The 20,043-nt window shown below is 36.8% G+C and overlaps 1 protein-coding gene across 3 annotated transcripts in view; it reads right to left on the minus strand.

Moving 5' to 3' along the window:
* The window catches only part of slc35f4 (solute carrier family 35 member F4), a 99,454-nt gene that overhangs the window by 9,310 nt on the left and 70,101 nt on the right, over nucleotides 1–20,043 (minus strand). For all 3 annotated transcript variants that reach the window (XM_051919845.1, XM_028821459.2, XM_051919844.1), the window contains exons 2-4: nucleotides 14,658–14,958; nucleotides 3,781–4,000; nucleotides 2,499–2,624 (exon numbers count right to left, since the gene is read on the minus strand). In XM_051919845.1, coding sequence (XP_051775805.1) covers nucleotides 2,499–2,624; nucleotides 3,781–4,000; nucleotides 14,658–14,958 — 647 coding nt within the window. The remainder of the gene's footprint in view (nucleotides 1–2,498; nucleotides 2,625–3,780; nucleotides 4,001–14,657; nucleotides 14,959–20,043) is intronic.

A 20,043-nucleotide genomic window follows, 5' to 3' on the forward strand; every position in this document is an offset into this window, starting at 1 on the left:
AAGTATTTATTTCAGTACGTGCCTCTGCCTGAGTCTGTGCCGGGTCAGGCGCTATATAGCGCCTTTTACATAATGAAGTAAGACTGTCATCTTTCTCAGCTCAGTTTGTGTCCTCTGCCAGAAGTGCACATCTCCCATTGCTTTGTAAAGTACTTTCCTTTATTAATTATATTTATACAAGCTTAAATGTTAAAACCGTTAAGGTTTGAGCTATTTGCATCCCTTTGGCCAATTAGTTAAAGCCAGCAGTAAATATTGCTATAATAAAATTGTATTTCCTACAGTCCTTAGAGGTTGCCTGTTAATCCAATGAAACACAATAAAGTTCACTTTGACTTTCACAACCTGCCTAGCCAATTAGTAGACAATCTGCATTTTCATGGCACTCCAGTAAGTGTCACTGTCCTGATCCCTACTCTGATGGACACAATCTTATGTCTTTTAAATCAGTCTTTTCTGCAATAGCAAAACTGTAGTGGCAGAAGAACTGAAGGGGCAGTATGCTCTGCAGAAGAGACTCACTAAGAGACACTTGTAGAGCGTTCTCCTCAAGGTTTCTGTTTTATGTCTTCACAGGACAAAAATATAATGCTCACATTTTAAATGTATGCAGACTGACTAATTGTATATTTTGAAAATTTCTGTAATTAAATGAAAAATGTAAATTCAGTTTTTTATTTACTATTACTCAGCATTGTGTAAGTACGATGTGTCCTGTCTACTACTTTTTCCTAATGTACAGCAACTAAAATTTCCAAAATAAAGGTTAATTGCATACATATGGTTCTAGACATAGGAAATGGCACAATCACTTGCTTCATTGTAACACTGTGGTAAAATCAAGAGTAAAACGAGGTATTGGCTTTACACATTGTACATAGTCCCATGAGCAATGCAATGTGGAAATGGCCCTTATTGATCCAATATCTTTTGGTGAAAATGAATACATTGTAATTAAATGAATATATAACAATGTGCTACAGAGTTTTATCTTTATAGGTAATTAACCATTACCACCTCTAGAGAAGACTGCATTACCGCGATGCCTATTTAGCAGGCCAGACAGCTAAGCGTTCTAGAGAAAACCTAGTGTAAAGATACTGTATCTTCAGAGAATAAACTAACAACAGTGTCATGATATCTTGTTTTACCCTGGAAAAATTAGTACAAACTATTTTAATGATTGTAGACAAGCACATTTTATCAATAAATAAATGGAAATTCCACTGTGTGCAACAACTGTTTATTATTGGTTATGTGCAAATGATCTCTGTTAAATTTGCAAAAATAAATGGTGTTTTGTGACCAGAAAAGTTTGTGCTATTAACATAGGAAGAAAGTTCTCTGGAAGTGTTTAGATGAGCTAATTCCGCATACATCTACTTGTTGTTTAGTGTTTAAGAGAACTTCTCTAGTAAGGAAAAAAAAATTGCCAGGCCCATTTCCTGTGACGTATAGACATTTTATTGCTCTGTTAAGTCTGTGGTAGTAAGATGCCTGCTTAACAGTCTCAGTGACTGCAATCTTAAAGATGCTTTGTAGACAGATATGGTGCTTCCTCCATGGCCCTTGGAGTGAAGTTATCTTGAGCATCATCCAGAAACAAGAAACAGTTACTAGGTGATGACAATGGGCAAGTTCCTGTGTAGTGTGTTTTCATGTTGAGAAGAGTACGGTAACTTGCATTTTATGTGGAAAATATTCATAGTGTGACATGTTTGTAAAACACATTGCACTCACCTGTGGTGATGTCAATGAGACTCATATAATAAAATTGACTTTACTGGTGCGCTGTTGATTACCTATGTTAAACAGCTGAGTAAAAACATACTTGTGTCGACTGGGATTTAGAGGACAACATTCATGGTTTTACACCACAGAAGATTCTTTTTAGTCAGTAGTGTTTCCCACAATTGAGAAACTGCATGTGAAACTAATTTTTGGATCAGTTTTACAAGACTATATGCAAAAGGAAACTCCTCTCTTTTGCTCATTAATACTGTTAATGGGGAAATACATAAGGTGACATGTTCCATTAATATGCACAAGTGTTTATCTTGACAGTAGAACTAGAACTAGATAAAATAAAACATATAGAGTACACATTTATTTTATTCTATTAAATATTCCAGTCATTTGTATTATATTAAACTGTATGATCTCCATGTCAAGTTTGCTTTAAAGATTCAAATATAGAAATACATTTTTATGCTTTTTATTAAAAACAATGAACTACATTTGGACATGAGTACTGTTGAACTTTAATGTGGACATATGCAGGCTTGAGTGCATTTCATTTCTTTTAAATGCAGCTCAAAACACAGTAGTTGTGCCTCCATTACAGCCTAAGTATTTACACGCAAATCTGGTCTGTTCCTATCCTACACCTTTTATGGAAAGCCTCATCTAAAGTTACATAAAACATAGCAGTCTCAGGTTTGTGACTGCCACACTGATACAATGTGGCCTGTTAAACTGTAAGAGATAAAAAGGCTGACCTTATAGAGTGCTGATGTGGATGCAGAACCAACTGCCAAAGCCACGCCTATGATGGAGTCACCGTGGAAGCCATCAGCATAAGCCATCATCACAATGCCAGTGATGGCCATGATGGCAGCTACTATCTGCAAAATAGAAATCGCTCTTAGGGTACTGCAGAAAACACTCCTATCATAATTCTCCTTCTCACTTTCTAGAATCACTTTAAATGCTTTGTGCATTCATTCTCAAGTCCATTAAAATCGATACTGAAAACTGAAGACAAAGTGAGGACTAAGGAGACAAATACGGAACAGGAGCATATAAAAAGACACCTATAGAACATAGAACAGACATACAGTAAGTAGTAAGGCGGCACTGATGATGAAGCAGCAGCTGGCATGCTGTGCAAGGAGGTCAGAACAGAGTAACATTGTCAAAACACAAACAGAACCACAGTGAGAAGATAAATGGGCACTATACCCCTCAAAAAGGAAACCAGAAGGTGAAAACAAACAAAACTGGACAAGCAGGCAGATCACGTTCCAAGAAAATTAAATAAAAAACTGTACATTGAGAATAGGCAAACAAAACCAGAAAACTCGCACACAAGCCAACCTGGACAGATACAAAGGGGGCCTACTATAGAAAATAGACTGTTTAGGGCATGCAGTGATGGGGTAAAAACAGGGAAAATGGGATAAGCAAGGAGGACCACAAAGTAAAGGAAAATTGAACATACACAGTGGAGGTGGACAACAAAACCTCGTGAATCTTAGAGAAATAGAGATGTGGTAAACAAAAAAGACAGAACCCAGCAAACTGGGGACAGTTTAATTAAATTAGATGCCAGAAGATTTTGAGCACTAGGAAGAAAAACAGAATACAGCCGCAAAAATAAGGTAGAAGACTAACAAAGCAAAACAAACAGATTAGCAAAACAAAGCACAGCATCAATGTGACGTGAGACACAGATATAATGAATCAGGGAAAACTCAAAGCAGGTAAGCTGAGGAAATAAAGCCCCCAAGGAAGCTGGTAGAAGAAGGCATGTGACCAAGAAGACACGGTTCGATTTCCCAGCTGTATTTCATTTTTAGAGTTATGACACACTTCATAATTACATTTTAAACAGGCTGTGTCCTTGCAAGAAGAGTAAATACCTGATGTAAATGCCTCTTGGTTAATTATTCAGCCTTTCTTCAGAGGTTTCTTCATGCAACACTGGGGCTCCATTCCCTGAGTGCAACCTTCACAGCAGCGCACCTGCCCAGCATTAAGAAGCTAATGTGGCCCACTCACCCTGACACCCATGAAGCGGTCCTTGAGGACAATCCAGGACAGAAGGAAGACAAAAGCTTTGTGGCAGCAGTATAGCGCTGAGACATCAGTTGCTGTGAGCTTTCGTAAGGCCAGTAGATACAGGTAATTGGTGAGAGTCCACAGGATGGAAAATGGAGCCGTCCGTTTCAAAAAGAGCTTTAAGGTGAGGCCATCTTCTCCAAATATGCGACTGCACTCTCTGCAGACAGAAGCAGAATTTGGAAAAACTATGGAATATCACTCATACTATTTGAAATACAGTTAAATCAAACCAAACTTTGCATTCTAAGCAGCAAAGATGAGAACTGAATGGTCATGAAGTTGTGGAAGATGTGTAAAATTCTTTTCCAATATAATCTGTACTATAATTTAAAATGTTAAGAGGTGTAATTTCGAAGCACAGAGTTCAAGATACTACATTTGAAACCATACAGGTATTATCAGAAAAAGTGCAATAAAGTATTAGAATCTGAACTGCAATAATATTATTAAGTTAAGTACTAGATGAGGAATACAATACAAACAGGACTCTTTTGATATCCACACTCCATCTATTGGTGGCTTTGAAAATTACAATACATAAATAACTAGACTACAGAGCAAGGTGGGTGTCAGGGGGGCACAGAATTTTCACAGGGGGGCCAAAATGTGATTACAATACACATAAGGCTCACGTTATTTTTGATTTGCAAAAAATATGTCTGAGAGTGAATAAACGACAGATAACAGCACAAACAACTTTATCAAGCCACTGCTACAAGCCAAACACGCTATGTATCAATCAAACATACTTTTAAGTTGGCGATGGTTGTTTTTGCTTTCCATTTATCTTTTCAGTTGTGTTGTAAGTTCATTTGTACTGACATTCTATTAAATGATTTCCCAACAGGCATAACCAATATCAAATACTTTTCTGCACCGCATTTTCACTTGCCTTCTCTGGCCATATTTTGACATTTTTGGCCCAAATCTTGATTGCGGTCATTTTTATACTGAAGAGATTTGTTGTGCAAAGAAACTGTTGTCGGGTTCACACTAATTTAGTATAAAACAAACAATCAACCTCTTCCTTGAACAGCAGACAAAATGTATCGTGCACAACTGATGAGTGGAGAACTTTATAAGATGTCCTTAAATGGCAATGGTAGAGCAGTGAATAATGATAACATTTCTGGTAACACATGACAAAACCCTTGCCTATGACTTCATTTGACTTCTTCTAGTATTCCAGTGACCATATACAGTATATTTTTTGTACTAGCAAAGCTGTCTTGATGGGCTTATCATTTGTTGACATGATGCACCAGTGCCATACTTTAGCTCTCATGTCTATCTTGCTTCTTGATTAATGATAATGTTCATACTAAAGAGCTCAACATTTATCAGCCAGCTGCAACATGCAGACTTTCTGATCCCCACTGAAGAATATTTGACGCTTTATGATATTTTTTTAACCTGAACTCTTAAAGTTAACTTTAAAGCATGGAATTATACAGTAATAAAAACAAATTGCATCTGAAAACTTCAGTGGTATGTCCTGTGTGGTGGGTAATAAGTAACTTACCTGTTAGGATGTATGAATATTTAATAACCTGTATATCTATTTGAGAATTTTCTCTGTGGTACAAATATTGTCCTTGGAAAAAAGTGATTGACTTTGACTGAGGACACTGCACTGACAACTCCCAGCCCACTCTGTCAAATAAAAATTTTGGTTCAAGTGGGTGTCCTTAAATTTCTTCTTTTAAAGAACTGTACAAAATCCTAACTTGTAGAGATTCTACACCATCAACACTGACAGTTTTATTCTCATCCAGTTCATGCCCTCCTTTCGACTTAAAACAGGGTGATATTCTGAAAGGGATATATTGTATCTAGTCCACTATTGGTTAGAAAACAATTTAAGACATGTCTACCAATATCTCATTACCAAATTGAGGATCATAGTTGCTATTTTTACTGGTATGGTATATAACCCCTTTCATGGTGAGTACTATTACAAAGAGCTTTAAAACACAAGTCATGTTAACATAAAATATTAAAAAAATGCATGGCAGATATACAGTATAAAATCAAAAAGAGAGTAGATAAAGGAAGCAAGCTATGAACAGAAAAAGAAAATGAAGTATCACTGACTCTGCATTCAGGCAAGAGGCATACTTTAATCTTATTAAATATGAAGCGGCACAGAAACTAAGAGCTCGTCGAGTGTGCAATGGCATGCCCACAGACACACTAGGAGTGGAATGGAGAGGTTCTTTCCCTACAAATGATATTAATCCAAGACTTGTATAAACCTAATATTCAAATTGCATCACTGAAACATCAAATATTTATTTAAAAGGGACAATTTGATTTACTGAAGAGTAAAATATTATTTAACAGAATTGGTAAAATACATCTATCCTTTTGTTGTTCAAACCTGTTTATTCCATAACAGGGCCACCAGGGCATATAAACCGGTTCATTTTAATGCCTAAGCCTCTACACAGGAAAATCATCCATGTCAAATGAAATCCGGAAAGTGTCTGCACGGCACTATAGATAGAGCCTAATCTCGTTGGGTACGGGGACGAATTTAGAATGGATACTCTTCTTAATAACCAACCCAGAATAGTACTTTCTCCCATGTACACTGGAAGACCTGCCCTTCAGCAATAGGTTTGGTGTCCCATTTCAAGTACGTATAAAAGGCCAAGGGAAGCTATGACAGTAAATCTGAGGACCCAGGAGGCAACTGGGCATCCCCAGAGAAACATAACACAGTGGTAGAAAAACTGAGAAAGACAGGGAGAGATGGGGAAGGAAAAGAGTGATGGAAAGAGAACGGGATATCATCTAGCACTAGGTTAACTGTCAGAAAATAGAACCCTAACCTGGACAGCTAGTGAATGTACTGCAGGCTCTTGTAACAAGAAACATTTTATTATGGTGTGGAAAGCTTAAGAAAAGACTATTAGAGAGTGTGAAGAGGGTGCAAAGTTACATAGGACTACTAAGGTAGACTAGTACTCTTATAAAGTCTATTTTTCGGTTACTTTCCCAGTAAGCAGGATTGATTACATCTTTCATTTTAACGGTAGTGACTGTAGAAACTTGTAGCAGGTCTGCTGGGAACAACATGTAGACGGATTGCAAAGTAGTGCTTTGATAATTTCAGAGTATTGAGGGGACACTTGGTTATCGCAATAAGTGTCTGAAAGACTCTCGCAGAAACTGGGAATCAACATTTCAGAAAACACATTGAAATTGAACTACATATTTTTTATTTCACTTTTCAATAAAAAGATCAAATCTGTTCCATATGAATGAAAAGAGAAATCAAAATGTGGTCAAGTTAGCTCTTTACGTAACTCACCAGCCTAACAGGTAGTTTATGGTGATGATAACAGTAGAAAAATTTTATCATGCAGCACCATAAATCATAAAGATATACTGTAGATTACGTTAATTCCCTTAAATAAACTAAATAACCTAACATAATCACAAAATTAAATGAAATTAAAGTATAAATACAGTATCATCTTTAAACATTTCTTCATGATTCCTGTTTAGTATATCTTCAGCAATGTATGCAAAAAAGGCAATATCAACCCAATTGATACATGATGTTGGAGAGTTTTTCTAGCAAGTGACCAACTATGGAGAACTTTTTAGTGTACCAGGAGTGAATGTGAAAAGTGTAATCAATCAAGTCATAGATGGTTACAAACATTGGAGGATGATATTTGCTGAGTTTTAACATAAGTTTTAATGTATAATCATGTGATAGATGTTTATATATTAAATTAAATCCACCTTTAGCAATGCAATCAAAACTTCAAGTTGCAGTTCTGTTGCCGTGTTAAATGTTTAAATATATTTTGCAGTGTCTTTGTCTCATATGATACTCCAATTGGAGGATTATTATTACTATATTATTGTTACTGTTTTTGTTATTGTGGGATTATTATTTATGTTGTAGCCTATGATTTTCTGTCCAGAGTATTTACAATGAGTGGGCCCATGCTAACAAGGACAAGTAAAAAGGAACAAAAGGGAAAATGCAAGCTAGAAAATATGTATATGATGTGAATCATTGGTACCTGTGGTCAATGTCAACTTGGAAGATGGTGGTGATGTTTGTTTGATGTCTTTGGGAGGGAGTCAATGTGAGTCAGCAGTTTGACATTTACCTTCCAGTCTTAGCTGGGAAAACAAATGAGATGGTTGAAAATGCAAGATTAAAAGAGTGATATAACAAAAGGTTAATAATATTTTACCAGACATCTAGACACAACTCAGTTGTGCTTCAGTGTCATATTTCCATGGGACAGAATGTCAATTAGAATATGATTTTTATTAATAAAATCAGTTTATTTTGTGTAATTTGCTTCCATGACATCTGTCTGCATCTGGCTCAGACCATTAGTAGGGTAGGAAGGTGCTGATAGGCTGAATGGCATAACTTAGATAGGAGAGAGGCCAGTTCTTCACATATTCTTCTTGAACTCACAATAACCACTTCATTTTCATGGTGGCAAAATAAAGTAAATTTACTCAGCGGAAATGAACAAACTTGAAACATGGTGTGCTGAAGAAAAGAGACTTGTTGTCTAATGACATGTGGATCTCTGATCCAACTGCTTGAATACTTTGAGTGTCATGGTGAGGCAACTTGCTTCTGAAGATCACAAGGAAGGCCAAAGATGTCGTCAAAAGCATTATAGTGAATGACATTCTGCAAATATACGGAAATTTGAAATTTAACTTAATGTAAGATGTTATACATAGGTAGTGAAAGTGTTTGATTTGAGTACCTTGAAATACTGCTTATGAGAATGACTTCGGAGTCATAGTGGACTTAGCACTGTAAACCTCCAGACAGTGCTCAGAAGAAGGCTAACAGAATGTTAGTTTATACAGCATGATGTGTGGAGTACAAGTCAACGGAGGTTATGCTCAAGACACATAGCAACACTATGGTGAGGCCTCACCTTGAGTGCAGTTTTGGTCTCTGGACTATAAAAAAAGACATGGCAGTGACAGAACAACTCCACAGAAGAGCAACTGAAGGGCTATGAGGGAAGATTAACGGAGCTGAACGTAGATTAGGAGGAGACATGACTGAAGTGTTTCAAATTGTGAAAGGAATTAGTGCAGTGGATCAAGACTCTTATTTTAAAATGAGTTCAACTAGAGCATGGGGACACAATTGGAAACTTGTTAGTGGTATATTGTGTAGAAACATTTGGAAGTTTTTCTGCACACATGAAATGTAGAGTGATGGAATAAGTAATCAGGTAGTGTGGCAGACAGTGGCCTGTTCTCATCCAAATTTCTGTACTGTTTTACAGTGTGACAGACAAGTTGACACAAACTTCTACATACAGTATATGATTCACAGCACAAGCTTTCTTTTAGTTTTTTATTTATGGGTGAGCTGAATTTCTTTTGAATATATTTTCATCCAAGAATGTTACAAAGTATACAACTTTAAAAAGTGTATTATTTGTTTAATACATTTCTTTTCTGGGAATTTACTTTGTTCCTTTGAGTTTTTTTGTATCAGAGATCATTTCTGGATATATGTTCAGGTTTTAGGTAACATCTGTAATTAACTATATTTTGTTATTAAAATGCTTTGTGTTACCACAATGCCATTTTTAAGGTCAAACTGTCAGAACATGGTTTGCTCTCCCTTCATATGACGTCATTGCTTTATAAACCAGCAAGGTGGATCATTCTACATTTGAGATTAATTTGAGTCTATTTGGTGTTTCTAATTGACTTACAATTTTAGACTTCCTTGCTTGGTTGACTGCTATGAGTTTTTCTTGTGTTTTAGCTTTTGTGCCTGATTCATTAATCTCCTGGATTTGATTGTGTTCCACCTCCTGATCTTTCTGCCAGTTTTTTTTAACTGGGAAGCAAGGGGTTTAAAAAACAGGTGGGCTTACCTATGCTGCAACCCAGGGGAACTACTGGCTCTCCTATTTGGCATTTATTTATTAACTGTTTACTGCCTTTTTTCCTCTGTGGCAGTACACACAAGATGTTTGTCATTTTTCTAAAGAGTACTCAACAAGCTACCAGTAGATGGGGTAGTTTGGAGTTAGAGGGATATAGAGGGTGCAGACCTATAAACACCTGGGAGTGCAGCTGGATGATAAATTGGACTGGACTGCCAATACTGATGCTCTGTGCAAGAAAGGACAGAGCCTACTATACTTTCTTAGAAGGCTGGCGTCCTTCAACATCTGCAATAAGATTCTGCAGATGTTCTATCAGACAGTTGTGGCGAGCGCCTTCTTCTACGCGGTGGTGTGCTGGGGAGGCAGCATAAAGAAGAGGGACACCTCACGCCTGGACAAACTGGTGAGGAAGGCAGGCTCTATTGTAGGCATGGAGCTGGACAGTTTGACATCCATGGCAGAGCGACGGGCACTGAACAGGCTCCTATCAATTATGGAGAATCCACTGCATCCACTAAACAGTGTCATCTCCAGACAGAGGAGCAGCTTCAGTGACAGACTGCTGTCACTGTCCTGCTCCACTGACAGACTAAGGAGATCGTTCCTCCCCCACACTATGCGACTCTTCAGTTCCATCCGGGGGGGTAAACGTTAACATTATATAAAGTTACTGTCTGTTATACCTGCATTTTTATTACCCTTTAATTTAATATTGTTTTTTTTTTATTTTATCAGTATGCTGCTGCTGGAGTATGTGAATTTCCCCTTGGGGATTGATAAAGTATCTATCTATCTATCTATCTATCTATCTATCTATCTATCTATCTATCTATCTATCTATCTATCTATCTATCTATCTATCTATCTATCTATCTATCTATCTATCTATCTATCTATCTAATCTACTTTAATTCTCTTTAGTCATGAATTTGTAAAAACAGATAATCTCACAATGAGGAGACCAATTATCAAAGAATGAATGTTAAATTGTAAGCAAACTGACTTTTTGATGACTTTGCTGTATCACTTTGTCTGTAATTCCCTGAAGTCACTTGTTTTCAAATGAGCCAGTCAGAGTTTTGGCAAGGGCTGGAACAAGAAAAGGATAAGCACCAATGCACAGGTATGCAGTTTTCAAACGATGTGGGTGACAACGATCTTATCAGGTTATCAGGTTTCAAGGAAAGGCAAAACACAAGCTGGTGAGCAAGCAGATTTAGTGCTGCTAGTGGGCGAGATTGCATCTCAGTTGTCAGTGGGACTGAATTTGGCAGACTTCGCTTCTGTCTGTAGAAAGGCCCTTAGGTTTATTCATTTATCCTTCTCAGAATACTGAATTTGTGAACACAAAGAGAGTGAAATATGATACTACTACACCGAAAAAATGTGATTCTTCACTTATAATAGCATGAACTGTGGCAAAAGATGTCACATCAGAATTATCCAAAGTTATGAATCATAATACTATAAATGGAATTGGTTTTACAGATTGAAACGACTTCTTGAGGATAACAAAGTGACAGATTTGTGGAAGATTTGACTGGTATTTTACCAAAAGTTGGAAAAACCTTTCAAGTATATTGCCCAAAGCTTGAAATTATATGTAATTTGGTTTTAGACTGTTTTTCTACCTTTTTTCTCAAGTAATTTTATAAATAAACTGTACCCAGGGTAACACTCAACCCGAAATTGTTCATTCTAAGCAAATGTTGTAACTAAAAACTAAACTGAATTGAATTTGTTTCATGAACAAACGTATCTCACCAAGTCTTTCCTTTATTTTCACAAAGTTCAGATGGTGTTTCTTCTGTTGAAAGAAAGTAACAGAGGAATTTAGAAATAATGTGCTAAAGTGGACTGGGAGCTGAAACGTAGTTGACATGGCAGGTTAAAGGTCAAAACCATGATGCTAACTAAACTTGTAATCAAACGTCATTGCCAAAAACCAGGAGAAAACAAAGAGCCTATAATTAATTATCCACAATCTTGGAGATCCTAGAAGTGCACAATACTGATCTTTGTACTCTCACGAAGATGACATCATGCTTTATGAGCTTCCAGTTGTCTTAACATAGTGACCAGATGGCCACTGTAAAGAAAAGTCCACAAAATGGACAAAACAAAACAGCTGTGTGGAAATTACAAAAAAAAACCTGAATAAATGCTAACTTTGTCAAAAGAAACCTAAAGTAAAAAATAGTTACAGCATCATATTTTCTGTATACCAAAACCTGTTAAGGGACCAAAAGAAGGTAAAAATGAGAAAAGAAAATTGTAAAAGAAAGCAACAGCTATACATAACCATAGCACTGCTTAATATGCTCAGCTATCTTTGATAAAGTGACTGTGGTGAAGTCATCTTTAATATGCCAAGCAGCACTCAGCATCCTAGCAACCTAAAGCTCCTATACGGTGGCACCCATGAAAGCAATCACACAAAATGGCACTGCCAGTATAAAACAAGTACAAAAAAGCACATTATCAAAATAATGGAAAACTATAAGTAACCAAAAATGAAGAAATGAGAATGTATGTTAACAGAAATATTGACAAAAATGTTTGTCACACATGTATGCTTGGGAGACAACTTCAGGGCTTGTCGAATGGTAATTCCACCCCGATTCGAGGGTTGGTGCCATCACCTAATGCTTTTTTTTCCCTTTTGCCTGCAAACCAGAAGATCAATGACCATAAAGATGTCTGATGTCACGTCTGGTTTCCGGTTACCAGAACCCCCCCCCTTTTGCCAACCTGGCCATACAGCCTCCTCCACCACCATTTTCTTCAGTTTTGCAATGGATTCATGTCTGAAAGGATGTCACTAATATTTCTGTCAAATCTTTTTACATTAACTTCAATTATACAGGCATCACATTCTGGTGCCCAAAACCCTTTATAATCTGTTGTTTGTTTATTTTCTTACAGGCTTTACTACTTATTTTTCAAAAAAAGTTTCAGACCTATGAATAACACAACAATGAAATATTACTGTACTTTAAATCACAAAGCACAAATATTTTAAATGAAAATAAACCATGGGTATATGCAATATGTTGACCTTATACTTAAACAAAAATCATGCAGTTTTTGATAATATGATTCATAGAGTTGGAAAATGCACAATGATGGCATGAAAAACCACCATTACCTAACAAATGACTCCTTAACATAGACATACTGGCTTTGTGAAGAATCACTAAGCATGTCATCCGCCTCTCCCACCCCCAAAACCAGCTCTACTGCAGAGACGACATGGTTGGGACACCTGCCCAGGACACTGGGAATTACAAGCAGCGGTTTCTACCTTTTCTCAGCTAACGGCCATCTTCCACTAAAGCAGCTTACCTGTGAGTGAGCTTACTGCATGGATGATGGTTACATTCGGTGATACATCACACGACTGCACAAAATGACTGAAAATGGTGACAAAAGTCTGTAGTATGCAGTTCTATTTCTCACTGCTAGTGATGGGCGCTAGCTACTTCATTCATATCATAACCAGTTATAACCATAAATGGAAGTCGGTACTTGACAACTAATTGAAATTAATTTGAAAAGAAATATTTCAGAGTTTTATGTGCTCATATGTAATGTATGTGTAGAAATGCTGTAACCCAAGACCACTGGACTCCGACCCCTGCCTAAATCTGCACATGTTATGATACTCTAATCTGCTGTATGTCATTATATTTTGTTTTCTGTATATTTGACAGTATGGTAATCTGCTGTAAGGGTTTTTTATGATATGGAAAAGTGATAATCTACTATATAGCATTATGAAGGTCATTATACATATGATGATATAGTAGTCTACAACACTGCATACAGAGAGTAACATAATCATAATGATGTCTTTACTGGAAATGATCTTAAGTGGACACCAGAAGCTGTAGAGCCTACACAGACATTGGAAAATCAATGACTAGAGCATTGTACCACTATTCCACTAAAAAAGAAAATTAATCAATTGATATCAGTTACTATGTTACGTAATCGACTTGGTTGATTTAGCATACAAGTTAAAAACTGTAAGTAGTTGTGTTTACAGTACAAGCTCTTATCAGATGAAATAATGTAAGATATGAGGTACCTCAATGGATGAGTCAGGTTGTAATGTAACACAGTGGGTGACGTGCTGCTACATTGCTTCTATTGCAGTTAAACAATCAAGTATGAGTATGGCCTGGATTACATGGTGGTCACTAAGCGATTTAACTATGGCTTAAATTTTTTACCATAATATATGGTTCCATTTACATACGGTCTTTTGATTTTTAACTTTAACTCTCATTTGTTATTGAGTGGCCATTGAATTGTTTCTTGTATATGTAAAGCATAACAACTGGTGGAAGGTTTATCATCATCATAGATACTTCTGTAGCATGTGATGTACCTGACAACACAAGCTTTACTCTTAAAGTTCCAGAGACAACAGTGCACATGTGAAGCCATCAGCCTCTGCCAGAGTTCACAGGGAGAAGGTTACAGTGTGTGTGTAAAATGCCTCTTTCTGAAAATGTCACATTTGATTGAAATACAGATTTTTGTGTAAACATACCTGTATTTGCCAGGTGGTAAATATCTACCCACTCTAGCCTCTGTGTCTCTTGTAATCAGACTGGTTAAATCTTAATTATCTGAATGGATAATAGAGATTTAAGACAGAGATGACACCAATGATGTATCAGAAAACAATGTTGTCTCATGGTTCTATCAAAATTCTCGGGACCCCTGTAAAGGAAGGTCTTTGAGTCAAATTAGAATGACAAGTTAACTGTGTTTCTTCGCAGTTGTGAAGACCTGCCTTGGAGAGCTAATCCTTCTGCTATGTGTTTATCCCAACTTCTGAAACTCTTCTACTGCTAGCTCTGAGCAAATGGAAATGACCAAGCACATACGCACCTAAACTTCTGGATTGGTGTCTGCTTCTGGTCAGCCGTGAGAAAGTGACCCGAATAGTAAACTGGAAAGAACAGAATATTCCAGTTGGTGCTGAACCAGGCGATGAAGAAGGGGCAGGAGAAAGACTGGAAGGTCAGCTTGACTACCTGGGTGGTGCCTACCCATGATGAAGACACCGAGAGCACCACCAAAACACTGCCAAGCACCTTGAGGGCTGTGCTGGTGCAGGACTGACACTGGGAGGGTGCTTCACTGGCCTGGCTGCCGGGAGTCTCAGCGTGAGTCTCGGAGCTTTCCTCTCCTGCGTAGAAATAACAAACCAGTTAGAATATTAGTTACATAAAAATGCTATAAAATCTCAAAGCTTTAATAGAAAAGACACATGCAAAGCTGAATGTCTGTGCAGTATTGGCAGTTAGTCTCTGAACGATCCTGGACAAAAACAGACTACCAGCTTACGAAATGGTGTCTGACTACCGGACTGAATAAGTGGACCCCTAAGTGAACTGTTTAAGTCCTGATGTGTTGTTTCTTGTTCACATCAAGTTGTGTTTGTGCCTATTTGTTTGACACTTGCTGGTAGTTGATTTGGTATGTAGCATACTATTGGGCATATGGATGTTAACAGTTTTTTTTATATATTCAATTGATTGCTTGTTTATTACAAAATACTCAAAGTTAGCAAGGGGTCATATTTCTTTGATATGTAATGTGGTATGATATTGGCCTAATAACATTCCCACTGCAGGAAGTAACAGTTATGAAGTGTAGCTAGTTATATGACAATGGAGTTCAGTTATGGACATTTTCAAGCTTAGATACAAAACAATGGAAAAAAGGAGCTAAACATCCTGACTAAAATGTGTGGCATCCTATTGCTAACAGATCAATCTAAACCAAAGGCAAGGATTGTGAAATTCTGAAATTTAGATTTCAATAGACAAAGGATAACACAAAACACCAGTGGTAATTTCCATGCTGATGAATTTAATATACCCATTACATTTAAAACAATTTACTATTGTATCAGGTAACTAATATTACAAGACTGACATTATAATAACGCAAAAAGTATCCGTGTGAAAAAGCTTGAAGGGAAAAAGGATTTGTTTTAGCTTTCGTTAAAACCTGTAAATTATCCTAACTAAAAAGTGAATCACAATAAATAGCAGAATCAGTTCAGGTTTACCGGTACTTCATAATAAACAGTCTACTGACCCCAAAATGTTTATTAGCATCAGGCCAAAAGATAACCCATCCAGTTATCTAACAAAGTATCCGTCTTCTTTGAAAAAATTTGCACATACAAAAAGGTAATGTTCCACACATGTATGTTTATTTTATAACAAGAGTTAATTGCAGGCAACCCATGAATCACTCAAGCAGACATCCTGGACCTTCCAAACCCTTTACTTTTACAGCTGACATAGGAAAAAAATGACACAAGCTTGTATTTTTTTTTTAACTTGTTGGACTTTGTGAAACACAAGCAGAGCAATAGAATAAATGAGAACGGTCCTCACAGGGGGAGGCCAAGTTGAACAAAACAGTTAAGGAGAAACCCAGGCTCTACTTACAGTATGTTGTATTTGGTTTTTTAGAATTGGCTGTCTTTTCACACAATCTTCATTTTCTAACAATATCCTGTCCACTTTATCATCCATCATATTATTCATATTTACCTTGAGTAAGACTCCTTTTATTAACACAACCAATATTTGTGATATTGGTTAATTTTGTGGTATTGATGATTATAATGTATTAGTATTGGATGAGCTGATTGTATAGAGAATTTAAACTTATGGATCAATGCATTCTCAATCAAGTTAAAGCAATATGTGTTGTATTAGTTAGCTTTAGGTTATATAAGAGTAGTACTAGGGTGTTGTACCGTGTTAGCCATTATGAATGTAGAGAAAAGCCAAGCAAAATGACACCTTTTATTGGCTAACTAAAATTACATCTTGCCTGAAGAAGGGGCCCGAGTTGCCTCGAAAGCTTGCATATTGTAATCTTTTTAGTTAGCCAATAAAAGGTGTCAAGTTGCTTGGCTTTTCTCTACGGTTATATAAGAGTTAATTATTAAAAGCTTGTTTGCCTGCTGGTTCCAACACTACCCTGAGGTGATGATAAGTCAGGGACAGTGGGTAATATAAGAACACTTAAGAAAACTTTATCTTATGTGTGGGTCCTCCTTATCTCAACCCTAATGGTGAGAAGTAATCAGTAAATAGTTTTGGACACCTGCACAGGGTATGACGTAATAATGGCCAGTTGATGGACATTAGGGAATGGTGGGAAGAGCTAGAAAAAGTAGAATATTTTACATAGATGATAAGAAATGTAATATAAACGATGCAGTTCCTAGTTTAAGTGCTTGCACTATGGTGAACTCTCTTTATTACAATGCAGTGCAGTAAAGATTTTGGTATACGAGTTAAACTTCCTTCTGTCTGTCTTTGCTTAACGATCATTTCTACCACAATTGTGCTTTATCTTGTACTTGTGACACATTACTTTTTTCATTGACTTCCTATCTCATCCTCATGATTAACTGTGCTAAGTCAGGAAAAATGTGACATATCAAATACAGGCATAATAAAAAGTTCTAATTTTACTAAATATTAATAATATGGTATTTTGTATTTGATACAAAAAGCAGTGAACAAATAAGCTAATTTACTCTTTCTGATGAAAACAACCCATGAATTAATTGAATTATAAGTTATTAAATGATTTTGAGGTTAAATATGCTTGACTTTATTTGTAACTTGTGCAGCATTTTCAAGTTTTTAATTTTTTTCAGTTTCAGGTAGTGAGTATCGTGTTTCTGGCAAAGGTGGATATGGTTTTCTTCATTTGTAATTATGGTAAATGAAAATAATGAAAAATGCAGCTGCTGTCAGGTTTAATCGATGGCACAGTGGATTCAGAAACTATTTAGACCCCTTCACTTTCTGTACACTTTGTGTGGTAGATTTAATTTTAAATGGATACATTGGCCATTTTTGCCCATCAGTGTGTACTCACTAACCCTAAATGACAATGTAAAAACATGTTTTCAGAAAGGTTTGCAAATTTATTAAAATTCAAAAACTGAAATATGTCATTTAGGTATGTATTCAGACCCTTACCTAAGGCACTCCAAATTGTGGTTGGGGCATCCTGTTGGCTTTATTTATCCTTCTTGAACTTGATTGGACCACTTGTTGTAAAATGAATTGATTGGACAGGTACATGTGTATCTGTGTATATAAGGTCCTACAATTCACACCACATGCCAGGACAAAAACCAAGCCATGAAGTCCAAGGAACACTCTGTAGACCTCCATGTTCAAATTGTAGTGAGACATATCATAGATCAGGCAAGGGTCAGTCAGTCAGTCACTTTCCAATCCACTGTATCCTAACACAGGGTCACAGGGGTCTGCTGGAGCCAATCCCAGCTAGCACAGGGTGCAAGGCAGGAACAAATCCCCGGGCAGGGCGCCAGCCCACCACATGATCAGGCAAGGGTGTAAAACAGTTTCTAAAGTAGGAGTATTCCCAGGAGCAAAGTGGCCACAATAATTGTGAAATGGACATGGAACAAGTTTGGAAACACCAGACCTCTTCAGACTTGGTCACTGTGTAGCTGTCTTTTCTAGGTTCCCCGAATCAAGCAGCTACTGAGTTGGTAAGGTAAGGTCCAACATGACTTAAATGTGTAACAAATGAAGTTTCTCAGTCCGATAACATTAATTTTAAAAAGTTTTAGTGCAAATGTAAAAAGGAACAAATCACAAAAAATCAGAAAAGTTACACAAGCAGAATAAAAGGTAACATAGGGAATAAAGGTTTCTTCTCTGTTTTCATTACAATCTTAACTTTTCCATGTTAAACTTCTATGTCAACCTTGCATAGGTTTCACTTCAATATGTTCAGTATGTTCGATACGTTCAGTACGGTTTGAAATTGTTTGCCCTCCGTGTCTTATCAACTGCAATACAGATCATAAACTGAACTAGTCTCTAGTCAGAATGGCAAGAAATTCTTAGAATATTCCATTTTCAATTTAGCTTGAAGGGGTTATAATTGAACCTTCTATTAATTATGCACTAATATATAGGCAAACATTTTAACATAACTAAAAAATACTTCTATCAACTTAACATATCCTAACTAACTAACAAATGGCTCTTACACACAGAAAAGTAACCAAGAACCCAATGGTCATTCTAACAGAGCTTCAGAGGTCCTCTGCTGAAATGTGAACCTGATGTTAGGACAACCATCTCAGCAGTACTCCATCAATCAGGTGTTAATGGTAGAGTGGCTACAAAGAAGCCTATCTTGGGTAAATGGCATATGACAGTTTAAAGGTCATGTGACCATGAGAAAAACGATTCCCTGGTCTGATGAGAAACAAATTAAACTCTTTGAATAGAACTCCAAACACTATGCTTGGTGAAGATCGAGCGCTGCTCATCACCTGCCTAATACCATCACTAAAGTGAAGTATCATGATTCAGCATCATGCTATGAGAGTACTTCTCAGTGGCAAAATCAGAGAGACTGGTCATAATTAAGGTAAGGATGAATGCAGCCAAATGCAAGAAAGGTCCCTGAAGAAAACTTACTCCACAGGGTACATGACCTCGGACTGGGGTGACAGTTTGACAGTTTGACCCCAAGCATACAACCAAGACAACACAGTAGTGGCTTCATGACAAGTTTCTTTGAGTGGCCCAGCCAAAGCCCAGACTGAAACCTCATCTGTGGAGAGACCGAGATGGCAGTTTTCAGATGCTTCCCATCCAGCCTATTGGAGCTTGAGAGGATCTTCTAGGAAGAACTGGATAAATTGCCCTAATGCAGGAGAACAAAGCTTTTAGAGACTTGCATAAGAAGAACTCAAAGCTATAATTGCTGCCAAACAGGCTTCTACTGGATTAAAGGTCTGAATATTTCTATGAATGAGATATTAATTTTTGATGTTTAATAAATTTGCAAACGTTTCTGAAAATATGTTTTCACTTTGTCATTATGGGTTATTAAGTGTAGATTGTGGGCAAAAATGGCAAAGTTGTCCATCTAAAATTAAATCTATAACACAATAAAGTGTGCAGAAAGTGAAGGGGGTCTAAATACTTTCTGAATCCACTGACACATACTGTATGTTTGATTATTATATTTGAATATGGTATTCAAGCTAGAACTATTTTATAGCAAATTTTCCAAAGTTGTCATTAAATATGCAATAGTTTGTTTCAGATTTCCTTTCACACTGTGCTTTCTGTATATTGCAAATTTTTGTTCACTTTCCCATTTATTTATATCTCTGCAATGTTGAGTTTCAAGTGAATTAATTTGTTGTGTCAAATATTTTATTTGTTCTCTGTGATGG

Source organism: Erpetoichthys calabaricus, chromosome 16, assembly GCF_900747795.2.
Source record: "Erpetoichthys calabaricus chromosome 16, fErpCal1.3, whole genome shotgun sequence".
NCBI classification, from domain to species: domain Eukaryota; kingdom Metazoa; phylum Chordata; class Cladistia; order Polypteriformes; family Polypteridae; genus Erpetoichthys; species Erpetoichthys calabaricus.